Source organism: Leucoraja erinacea, chromosome 31 (genome assembly GCF_028641065.1).
Source record: "Leucoraja erinacea ecotype New England chromosome 31, Leri_hhj_1, whole genome shotgun sequence".
Lineage (NCBI taxonomy): Eukaryota > Metazoa > Chordata > Chondrichthyes > Rajiformes > Rajidae > Leucoraja > Leucoraja erinaceus.
In genome coordinates, this window is record NC_073407.1 from 12,711,229 (window position 1) to 12,723,902 (window position 12,674).

General features: G+C 38.3%; 2 protein-coding genes across 2 annotated transcripts in view; one reads left to right on the forward strand and one right to left on the reverse strand.

Annotated features, from left to right (window-relative positions):
- Window positions 1–6,917, forward strand: part of man1b1b (mannosidase, alpha, class 1B, member 1b) — a 40,404-nt gene extending 33,487 nt beyond the window's left edge. The window contains exons 13-14 of the mRNA XM_055659960.1: window positions 537–668; window positions 4,643–6,917. Of these exons, the coding sequence (XP_055515935.1) occupies window positions 537–668; window positions 4,643–4,843 (333 nt within the window). The 3' untranslated portion in view covers window positions 4,844–6,917. The remainder of the gene's footprint in view (window positions 1–536; window positions 669–4,642) is intronic.
- Window positions 6,918–7,012: 95 nt separating this feature from the next.
- LOC129711931 (uncharacterized) overlaps window positions 7,013–12,674 on the reverse strand; it is a 54,771-nt gene continuing 49,109 nt past the window's right edge. Inside the window, exons 8-12 of the mRNA XM_055659957.1 lie at window positions 11,087–11,205; window positions 7,623–7,779; window positions 7,484–7,548; window positions 7,338–7,408; window positions 7,013–7,146 (exon numbers count right to left, since the gene is read on the reverse strand). Of these exons, the coding sequence (XP_055515932.1) occupies window positions 7,044–7,146; window positions 7,338–7,408; window positions 7,484–7,548; window positions 7,623–7,779; window positions 11,087–11,205 (515 nt within the window). The 3' untranslated portion in view covers window positions 7,013–7,043. The remainder of the gene's footprint in view (window positions 7,147–7,337; window positions 7,409–7,483; window positions 7,549–7,622; window positions 7,780–11,086; window positions 11,206–12,674) is intronic.

The following is a 12,674-nucleotide window of genomic DNA, read 5'->3' on the forward strand; positions in this document are numbered from 1 at the left end:
ACATTTTGAAAGATGAAGCTGCACTATATTCAAATCCTTTGGTACTGCTGGGATTGAGTGTCTCATTGATCAGAATGTGTGAATTTATAAATTATGCATTATTTGATTATTTTTTTTTTAGTCATATATTAACACAGTGACCATAAGATAGATTTGAATATAAAACAACATTTTACAGAGAACTAAGTGAGAATGCTAAAGTTAATTTACCAGGAGATATTTTATAGTGGCGACCAGTGCCAGTGATGAGCAACCCAGGTTGGGTTGACAAATATAAGCGGTGTTAATTAACTACTGGTTTATTTGATGGCTCACCCATTCCAGAAATGCCCAACGTGATCTAGTTACTCATTATGAAAATTTGAACTTCAGCTTTGGAATATTAGTATCTTGTTTCATTAGCCTAAATATCAATCTAAATTATTGGTTGCAAGACCTGGTATTCAAAATTGTGTACCTTGATGTAATGTGCATGAGATTTTAATGTTTACGCTTTGAATGTGCTGTTTTCAGATTAATTCTCATCTTTCCAACAGCCTGCAGACAGACACAACCTTTTAAGGCCTGAGACAGTAGAAAGCCTTTTCTACATGTATAGATTTACAAGGGATAAGAAATACCAGGAATGGGGCTGGGAGATTTTTCAAAACTTCAACAAATATACTCGGGTAAGTAATATGTGCTTTGGTTTTAAGACATAAAATATCAAACAGAACTAGTTGTCTTACAACTTTAGGCTGTGCAGGCCATGCGCAAGAAGAAGAGGAAGATATAAAATACATTTCTTGGCATATTACAGGGATTTAAGAAAAGTGAATTGTCAGCTATGTCTTTTGTCGGAAGTCGCATTTGCTTCTGTAAACCATAAGCTGAAACCATATTGAACTTGTATAAAATCTGCTATCAGGAATGCAAGTTATTTTTATTGTGACACAAAATGCTAGATTTATGATCCTTCAAAAGTGTGGACATTTTGAAAGATGAAGCTGCAGAGATTCAAATCCTTTGGTACGTTTCGGGTTGAGTGACCTTTGATCATACTTGTCAGTTATAACCTATGCTTCTTGATTTTTTTTTTTTAAGTCCATATATTAAGAAATCTATACGAATAAAAAAAAATCTTGCTCACATAACCCTGCAAACCAAGATAATTAAATTCCTAGAATGAGCTGCAATGTAAAGTGGGCTGTGTGGCGACCAGTGGGGGGGCGTTTGGTTGGTAGGCAATATAAGCGATGTTAAGTGACTACTGGTTTTGGGACAAACACCATTCCAGAAATTAATTGTATTATTTAATCATTATGAAAATTTAAGGTTGGTACAAGTTTAAGTTCCTTGGCCCCTAAAAATGACTGACCTGTAAATTACCATAATTAATAAATACTGGTTTTCTGCATTTTGTACCACAGCATGGGTGCAATTTCCTAAAATTCTTCCTGCAAGTTTTAGCTTCTCATATTAATTCTCATTTCAGCTTGTGGCTTGAGCCAACCTTGTTAATTGACTCAGACTCTTCATAAGCCTTTTCTACCGTATAGCTGATTATCCTAGGGATAAGAAATACCTTGATGGGGATTTTAAGAGCAAACCCAAAACTGATTCAAATCTTCCAGCTCTGAGTTCACAGTTCTGCTTTGGTTACAGCTCTCTCTATGAACACATCCAAATACTTTACACATGCACTAAGAACACAATAGGAACATGAGCAGGCAGTCTAACTCTCCCATTCAAGATGTTCTTGGCATATTAGGGATTTAAGAAAAGTGAATCGGATCAATATGTAAGTTCACAGCACATTTGCTTCCCATTAGCCAAACCATATGAATGCTTAAAATCTGATCAGGAATGGAGCCTCTTATTCTGCTTGTCAGCCTATTCCAAAAGCTAGAGTACACCCTTTGAATGAAGAAGCATCTTTCTGGAGAAAGGATTGGGCCAACCGTATATTTAGAACTTTCTCCATACTTGTCCTAGACTTCTCTACCAGGGGAATCTTCTCCCTTTGCATCCAGCATTTATCAAATCTATTTAAGATAAAAATCCCCTGTCCCTGCCATAACCCTTCAAACCAAGATAAATAAATTCCTAGAATGAGCTGCAATGTAAAGTGGGCTGTGTAAGGGGGGGCGGGTTGTGCTAGGCGTAGCGGGAAAGTGATGCTTCTTTGGGACAAACACGAATTATTTAATTGTATTATTTAATGAAGGATTTAAGGTTGTACAAGTTTAAGCTATTCCTTGGCCCCTAAAATGACTGACCTGTAAATTACCATAATTAATAAATACTACTTTTCTGCATTTCTCCACAGCATGGGTGCAATTTCCTAAAATTCTTCCTGCAAGTTAGCTAACTATAAACTGAATTTCAGCTTGTGGCTTGAGCCAACATGTTAATTGACTCAGATCTCTTCATAACAGGGCCGTAGGCTGATTATCCTATGTCTTGAGCGATTTTAAGAGCAACCCAGCGTGATTCGATTTTCCAGCTCTGAGTTCACAGTTCTGCAGGTTACAGCTCTCTCTATGAACACATCCAAATACTTTACACGTGCACTAAGAACACAATAGGAACATGAGCAGGCAGTCTAACTCTCCCATTCAAGATCCTGGATCAATGTAAGTTCACAGCACCAGTCCCATTATCTGTTTCCTTGAATGCTTTGATTGACCAGTGATGGAGCCTCTGCAGTTCTGCAGGGTAGCCTATTCCAAAAGCTCAACACCCTTTGAATGAAGAAACCTTTCTAATCTCAATTCGCCAACCGTATATTTAGAAACACCTCCATGTGGTCCTAGACTTCTCATCCAGGGGAAACATCTTCCCTGCATCCCATTTATCAAACCCTTTAAGATCCAATCCCCTGTCCTGCCATCCCTTCAAAGGTCTGGAAAATATGGTCCTACTTTACTCACTTCCTTGTACGGCTAACCTTCACTGCAGTCCCTCTACGACGGGTACATACTTTCTAATACAATCAACCATGCATTTTAATGGTGAATTATCCAGTGTTTGTAATACATGGCTCATTTGACTATTGTTTCACTCTATCGATAGCTATCTGCAACCACTAGTGCATTTCATACCTTTCTATTGGGCTTCACACAGCTGTACGGTGTAATTTCAAAACTGATCACTGGTTTTCAGTATTCAAAAAATCAATTGAAATGGCCTGAAGGTTGGGACTGGATTTCAGTGGTTCCATGTTAATTAGTCTAGGGCTCACCTAGATTTGTGAACAGCACATCAACAGATGACAAAGACAGAATGTGTTCAGTCTCTTGGCAGCCACCTCGGTTCCAAAAATGTTCCAGCCTCTTCAATCTTTCCTCCTAGCTAATTTTGTTTCAGTAGTGAGAACATAAGCCTAAAGGTTTGCTCTTGCCTTAATACATTTTAATGCATTTCTGTGGTTGTTTGCATTGCTAATGTAAAGGCTCAAACATTTGTGCAGCCTTTTGCCTCTCTGCTGTTTGGATGCATGGTATTTTCTTAGTTTAAGGAGCTGACTTGCATTTATGTAGTCATAAGGGCCTGTCCCACTTGGCCGTCATTTGCGCGCCATTTACGCGACCTGGTAGCGTGTGGGTAGCGCAGAACGGGCCCATGGAGTGGCGTGGAGGAATGTGGAGTTGCGAGCGGTATCTCGCGGCGCTCCAGGATTTCGTTCTGCACGAAATCTTCGCGCGCCACTGGCCTGTTGCGTAAATGACGGTCAAGTGGGACACCCTGGTGCGGCGCAACGTCTCACTTCCAACAGCAGCAGAAGCAGGCAAGCGATCGCCTAGCTCGGCCTGGGGCTCACGGCCGTTGCGGAACCAAATCCGCCCCCTCTCCTACTCCCAGAGCGGGGCCAAGACGATTGGAAATAGACACAAAATGCAAGAGTAACTCAGCGGGACCAGCAGCATCTCTGGAGCGAAGTAATGGGAGACGTTTCGGGTCGAGACCCTTCTTCAGACTGAAGAAGAGTCTCGACCCGAAACATCATCCATCCCTTCTCTCCAGAGATGCTGCCGGTCCCGCTGAGTTACTCCTGCATTTTGTGTCTATCTTCAAATGACGTCACCCGCTCCAGACGGTTGTACGGACGCATGATGAAGTGCGCGACCGTCAGTCACTACCGGCCTGTCGCGTAAATGACGGCCGAGTGGGACAGGCCCTATAGAATTTAAAATTGGAAAACAGTAAATCTGCTAACATTTGCCAAGATTCCAGCCTGAAATGGCAGCATGTTTTGAAGGTCACATAGGCATGGTTAAACATGAAATCCAGACATTCCATTAGTGATGCCCTATCATTGTGCACGGGTTTCTCTGAGCTGAGTGTTTACTCCGATCATATTGCTGTTTACAGCAACAAATGGGCTGTTTTTGCTGCTTTCTATTTAAGATAAACTGAGGCACACCTCTCTCTTCAGCTGGACATTAAATATCCATGACATTGATTAAAGTGTGGTAGGGGAGACATGTTTATCCAATCAACCAAAATTACAAAAGATTGTTCTACATGTTTTATGTTAAATAAGTGACTATAATTTACAAAGTAGTTTGTTTTAAGACATTTTAAAGGATGATAATTGCTAGTTAATTTATTGAGCTAGTTTTTAAGATACCTTTCATAGCATTGCTTTACCTTATCTTAGGTCGATACTGGAGGTTATACTTCCATTAATAATGTGCAGAGTTCTGAGAACCCTGAACCTCGGGATAAAATGGAGAGCTTCTTCCTTGGAGAAACATTGAAATATTTCTTCCTCCTTTTTTCTGATGAATTTAACTTAATCAGTCTGGACAAATATATATTTAACACTGAAGCACATATTCTTCCAATATGGACAACCTGATAAATGTAGGAATGATTTGAGTTTCGTCTTGATACATGGTACATCTTAGTTGTGGGATCTGTGGTGTCAGTTGGAGATGATCACTGTGGAAGATTTGCATTAATCACTGTGAAAGTTCAGAGCTACACAGGGGTGTGTCAAAGAAGTGGCCATGGCTGCAGCGATGCGTTGAGAAAAAAATGTGAACATAAATATTCCAAACCAGGGAACAATTATACGAGTTGCACTTGAATTGACTTGTTTTGTATATTACAAAAGATGCTTACCAGATGTTGCCTCCATTGTTCATTCATTCATTCCTGCCAAATTCAGTCGAATAGAGAAATATTTTATGTATTTTTAAATTAAATGTCCTGAATCCAGAAATGGGGCAGATTTTATGGATATAAAGACTGAATTGACGGGTAAATTCCTATAAATATTGGTAAATAGGAAAGTTAATTATATAGTTGGTTAAATATAGATTATTCAAAATTGATTTATTCATGTGTTACCATTACAGTCCAAAATATTGATGTTTATGTAAATATGTTGTGAAATTATATTTGCATTACATACATGTGACATATCTTTTAGGATAAATGCGGGTCCCAACTATATGTACATATAAATGCTGCTGGTTTATTTTGAAGAGTGGTAAATATGATCTATTAGACTACATTTCTCAGAAAAGATTTTGTTGAATGATTAAATATCCTTATCCTCATATCTCAACATCATGTAGATTAGGTTTTTTTTTCTGTAAATAAAATGTTTAGCATTTCTCTCTGCTTCAGGCTACAGCAACAAATCAACAGCTTGATTGAATCTAAAATAAGATGTGAAGGATACCGATCCAAAATACCGCCTGTCCATTCCTTCCACAGATGCTGCCTGACCCCCTGGGTTCCTCCAGCACTTAGTGCTTCGCATCTTAAATACATCTACCAACATTATAAATTTGTTTTTTGCATCCTTGGTGTCAAGGTGGTCCTTTGGAACAAACCTAAAAGGATCATTTTTTTAACGGTTGAATGAGCGTTTTGGCAATGCTTTCATCATATTGCAATATGAGAAATGAATAGGAGGATTCAGGCACCTTTTATTAATTTGTTACTGATTAAATAATTAAATAATGAGATGCAATGAGTTTTTTTTAAATGAGTAAAACAAGGAAATGAGCCATAATTTTCCAATTATTTCATTCAGAATTGTCCAATTTTATATATTGGACTGTAGTTTAAAAACAACAGCCTTTAAACCTGGAGTTAGAAGCATTTCAGGAGTGCACCAATATTTGTTAAATTTCTAGATATTGTAACCGGCACCAAATGTTGCTGCTCACAATCTTTGTCACTTTTGAATTATTTGTAATACTTTTTGGAAAGTGTTGTATTTCTCACACAGTAGAACACAGTCACGGGTGCAATGCCCCACCACTTATAATTTTTGTGCCGTGTGAAAGTAAGCTGTTTTAGGTGGATTTTTCTGGCTAACGTGCAAATTTGCAGTAGATCCAATGTCTTGAGTGTCTCACAGCATTAATTGCAGCATGACAATGAAAGTGCCATATATAAAAGAAAAATGATATTCACTCAGTGACTTTGCACTTGAACAGCATCTAAATTGGTAGTCAATTGGGTAAATTGAACATTATTCACGTTAAATGCAATGGCTCCTAAAATATTTAAGTACAAAACGTTTGCCTGCATGTATTTTATTGAGAATAACTTGCAGGCAAATATTGATGAATCGGTCAAATTCAGATTCCTACACCAATACTACGAGAATTGAGATTTCTGTCTGTCGCTATCTGAAAAATATTTTTCAATGTACTTTTTTTGCCTTGTTCCTGAAATTTCAGTACTCTAAAATGGTTTTAACTTCAGCAGCAGATTTGATTTTTATAATTCCTGAATACTGTTACTCTACAACCGTTAAGTACTGTTTGACATTTTTAATAATTAAGTGACCTTGTTTGATTTTTTTTTTTTCCCTTCCAGAAAAATTGTAAATGTTAATTCTATATATTTTCAAATTTATTGTATAAAATTTTCTTCAATACCAATGCAAATACAAAATTATGTCTCTCCAACATTATTCATTTGTTTAATACATTTCCAAGTCTCATAATTTTTTTTTTCAAACAGCAGGTAACAAATGTCCTATTCTTGTACATGTGGATTTTGGTTTAATGTTGTCATTTCTCATATCCAACTTGTCAAACAGAAGGACGCTTATAGTTTTTCACCCATTCCTTGATGATACTTGATTCTCTTTTACGAATTGTAGTAACTGACTGTGGATCAGCTGGATTAGATCCTCTGAAAGAAAACAATTACATATATGAATCACTCATAGTAATCAAGCAATGTTATTATGACCATTTTAAATTTAGTGAGGATCAACACTGGCCAGTTTCTTGCCAATTACTGTTACCCAACAGCTGCATGCATCATTAAGCATTGGAGCTGATGACTTGAAAGAATGGTTGTAAGCGTATTTCATCACTTACCGCAGGTCGAGATGATGTGCTCCTCCCTCTATAATATAAGCAACCACAGTGGGAGTCATGTTTTTGAGAATCTGTTTTGAGGAGAAAACAGTTAGTTTTCCACCATCTTTGGTTTTGTGCTGCATTGAGTGTAGTCAGATACTTACACCACCATTTGCCCATGGATCCAATTCACCATTAGAAAATATTATATTACTTGCTGCTTTGAAATCTGCAATAATAATAAACATGGTTAGATATAACTCCTTCCACTCAAAATAATGAGGCTGATAAAAATATTATTACCATCTCCCCAGTATTGGATCTTTAACCATTGTGGATTGGGGTAGACACCCCATTTATTGTGACAATAATTTCTCCTCATGTCTTCAGTAAAGCGAAGTACTGGGAACATATCGGTCTCGTTGTTGGTTTCATACAGCAGGTTTATCTCTGTGCAAACCTTAAAAAAAAATGAATCAACCATAACTGTCCACAGTAAATCTAATCAGCAGTGTTATAAAATTAAAGATCAAAACAGGTAGGCATATTAATCTTAAATTTTTGTTTGAGGATAACCGATTGCTCGGGTAAAATTTTTTAAGAAAGCTGCAGATGCTGGAAAAATCGAAGGTAGACTAAAATGCTGGTGAGGGTGTGTCTGAAAAATGGTCTCGACCCGAAACGTCACCTATTCCTTTGCTCCATAGATGCTGCCTCACTCGTTGAGCTTCTCCAGCATTTTTGTCTACACTTTGGTAAAAATGATTAGATAAAACCAAAACTCTAACTATATTTTACAGTCTACTTTCTTTACATTATGGACACAATATTCAGTTGGTCCTTTTATGAGAATCGTAAGCTGTCCAAGCTCTGAGCAATAAGTAGCAGGGTCATTCAGCATAGAAATAGGCCCTTGGGTCCAATCATCCATAATGACCAAGATACCCCATCCAAGCCATTCTACTTCCTCTGGCAGTTCATTCCATATACCTAACACCGTTTGTGGAAAAGGTTGCCCCTCAGGTTCTTGATTCGCCCTTCAGTCTTTTCTCACCTCACCAGTGTCTAAAGATGATTAACATCTCAGCCAGGACTCATGCAATTTCTTCCGTAGCTTCCCTGTGTCCTTGGATATATCTGATCCGGCCCGGTAGATTGATTCTAAAAATGCTGGAGAAATCATACGTATTCAGATGTCTCGAGACCCTTCTTCGTCTCCTTGACAATGCAATATGGACTTACAAATGGCTTACAAATTCTCATTCTAATTCCCTAGCAATGAGCTGAGACATCTGTATTAACTGTACCCCAATTCTGTTACAGTTAGCCTCCTTCGTGTAACCTTGCAGAGCTCTTATCAAAGGGTAACTATATTCTCCTGATGGTTACTTTTTTAAAAATTAATTTTGAGCCTTTTTCCACATGTCGTAGATATTGGGCTTTGATCATTTTGTCTTTTTTTTGATGATTAACATCTCAGCCCTCTGTGTTTTTTTTTCCGGCCTCTTTCCCTCGTTTCTCTCCCTCTCCCCCCGTCTCTCCCCCCCACTTCCATGACTTAATCCTCTTTATCTATCTATTAAACACAATTTAATCCAACCATCTTTCCTTGTTTCCTGTTGTGTTTCTGCCTATCCTATCTACTCAACTAGCTGTCATTGCCTTCTGTACTAACTCTCAGCCTCCCAGCTATCTCGCTTCTGCAATGAATCCTGTTCCCATTGCCAATTTAGTTAAAACCATCCCGAGTCGCCTCAGCAAACTTGCCGCCAGAATATTGGTTCCCCTCCAGTTCAGATGCAACCTGTCTGTCTCGTACAGGTCTCTGCCATGGAAGAAAGTCCTATTGGTCCAACAATCTGAATCACTGCCCCCACACAAACTTCTCAGTCACACAGTCACTTGTCCAATCTTCCTATTGCCACCCTCGCTAGCAAGTGGCACTGAGAGTAATCCTAGGACCACTAACTTTAAGGTCTTGCCATTCGCCTAACTCCCTATATTCACTCTACTGGACATCATCTTTATTCACTATATTCATTCTACTGGACATCCCTTTTCCTATTTATGTCATTTGTGCTACTCACCCTCCCCCTTGGGAATGTTCAACAGCCGCTCAAAGACATTTGGGTGATTAAATTATCTGATTAATATAATCGGCGAGCAGCCCCATCTCAGGAATTAATATTCAGTCTCCCCTCAATGTGTATAAATCAAGTACTGAAAGAATCAACCCATAAACCCCCTTCCAGGATTTGACTCTGAAGCATGTTTTGTTTTAATAATTAATTCATGCAAAATTTTGTAAAATATAAAACATAAAAATAAAGACTGATACACTGCAATATTAGTACATATGTTGTATACAAACCTCTTGTACAGGAATCTTTCACTGTTCTCTGCCCAACGAAACATGATCCCATTCAAAAATTCAAATAAACTGCATTGATTGTGCTTGTTTTTAGTAACGTTCAAGAGGGTAAATGTTAGTCAAATTAGGCTAGGGACAATTCCCATGGTCACCTCTGCAGTAGGGTCAGGGGGTCTTTTAATACTTGGGGAGAGACTTACCGATTTAATTGACTCGTCACAAAGACGGTTCTTCTGGCAATGTAGCACTCCACCAGTACTGCATAGTTGTCACAACCTCAGGCTTTGTGACCAAGTCTATGGAGTGCGAACACACAACCTTTTGACTTAGAGGCGACAGGTTTAGGGGCTGCATGCACAATGACTATTCAAACATTTTAACTATAGCCCATCAGATCAAGGAATTTGTGAGCTTCATACTGTTATATTCTGCTATAAAGTGTGTTTCCGTCATAATAAATGTATATAATGCGGTTAATAAAGTAGGTAACTGTTACGTGGACCAAATTGGTTATAGAGTGATTACAATTGGGAACTAAAATACCATTTAAAAGCTACTTTGGAAATAACAATGAGGAAAAGGCAGTAGTGTTTGGGGAAAAAAAGTCTAGGGGGAATAAAACTGTTTTCATTTAACCTCCGCGCAGTAACCCAACACTATTGCCGATTAAGAACTTGAGTGCTACTTTCATTGCATGTGGCCTTTGAAATAAAGAAGCAATCACTTCTATTGACACTTGTGCAATGATCTCCATTAAACAATGCAGTCTTTAATAATTTTACAAAATGACAAACATAACTATTAAAAAGTTTTCAAAATCCTGCAAGGAAAATAACATTAACAATTCCCAAATAACATTTATTGGAAGCCTGAACCTCTAGCCCCTAATTCCCTTTCTCCATTGACACAATTATTTTTATAACGTAAATTTCTATCATGCAGGGTTTCTTTGTAACGCAACAATTGCATTATAGATAACTACTGCTATTAATTTAGTAAATAATTGTACATTTCTCACACTCATTAGACTGCTGCTCCCTATTATTTCTGATCTATAATTTCTATCAATTACTTTGAAGACATACAGATTATTATTTATCATGTTAGCCTTTTCCTTATTCCGCAATCCACAAGCTGATGCCACGTCATTTTGGCAAATGAGATCTCTACCCTCGAGGGAAAGGACATGTCATGATGGCCATCCACCTAAATGTTAATAACTGCTCCAGAGATCACTCATTGTATTGTGCACACTTATCTCATGCAATCTCATCTGCCAATATCACTAATATTTGAGTTTGTTTCACTCCCAGCTGCTATATCAGATTGGGAAGAACTTCAGACTAATTAACAAGCTATATGGTAGATTTCATGCGTGCATAGAACAGTTCTGTACCTGGAAATCCCATGCTTGACTTGCAGTGCCCAAGCCACAACCTGTCGGATCAGCACAGTGTTGAAACTCAGAATAGATATCAAAGCATTTTTTTGACCCCGTGGAATTATAAAAAATACCTGTTGGGAGTATATTGAAACAAAAATTAACTGCTGGTTATACGAGCCAATATTGCAAACAAAAAATTTGAGAGCATTGTGAACTATGAAGAGTACATCGTAAATTATAGTGAAAACAGATAAATCGCTCGGATGGTTGAACAAATGACAGAATAAGTTTAACAGAAGAAGTTGTCATATTTTGGAACGTTGAATAAAGTGAGGCAATATTAACTAAAGGGCTCAAGCAGTGAAAGATTTGGGGTATGCATTCATTACAGAAAGTGGCAAGGCAAGTTAGGGAAATAGGTAAATGCAGCGAACGGGATCCTGAGATAACGGTTTGCTCTCAACTGAAGCATTGTGTCCAGTTCTGGGCACCACATTTCAGTAAATCTCTACATCCTCCTTAAGTCCCTTACATCTTTCCAATAGTGATTCCAGGAATGAGAAATGTGTTTGTAGGCATGAAAAGGTTGGGGTTGCTCTCCTTGGAACAGAGGAAGTAGAGAGTAATTGTCATGAGCTTGAGATTTAATAACCAACGATACTGAATGATGATGTTTTGGAAAAGAAGCACTTGTATAAAACAAAATGGCAGAAATAGTTTGGAGGCAGGGGAAAACTTTAAAAGCCGCCTCTGGAAAAATTAGAACTCAGTGTTTTCTATTGCAAACCCCATGATAATGAAGATAAAATTGCTGGGCTAACAACGGGCGCTACAAACGAAAAGCTGGAGAAACTCAACAGATGGAACAGCATTTGCGGGGTGGGAGGGGGGGGTAAGGAATTGTATTATTACAGTTCAAAACCCTGGATCAGGAGTGAGAGTGGAGAGGGGGGTTAGCCAGTACAAAAGGGAGCTGGGAAGTGACAAAGCGTGAATCGGTGGGTGACTGGTGGACTGAGGAGTGGTGAAGGATGATGGGCAAATCGAGGCAGGAGGGAGAGGGTTGCGTTGGGAGATGGATGATAGGTGGAGGTACAGTGCATTCAGAAAGTATTCAGACCCCTTCACTTTTTCCACATTTTGTTACGTTACAGCCTTATTTTAAAATGGATTAAAAAAAAATTTTCACAGCAATCTACACACAATACCCCAAAATGAAGAAGCAAAAACAGGTGTTTAGAAATTTTTGCAAAGTAATTAAAAATAAATAACTGAAATATCACATTTACATAAGTATTCGGATCCTTTGCTATGACATTCAAAATTGAGCTTAGGTTCATCCTGTTTCCATTGATTATCCTTGAGATATTTCTACAACTTGATTGGAGTCCACCAGTGGTAAATTAAATTGACTGGACATGATTTGGAAAGGCACACACCTGTCTATATAAGATCCCACAGTTGACAGTACATGTCAGAGCAAAATCCAAGCCATGAAGATGAAGGAATTGTCTGTAGACCTCCAAGACAGGATTGTGTCAAGACAGATCTAGGGAAGGGTATAAAACAATTTCTGTAGCATTGCAGGCCCCAAAGAGCA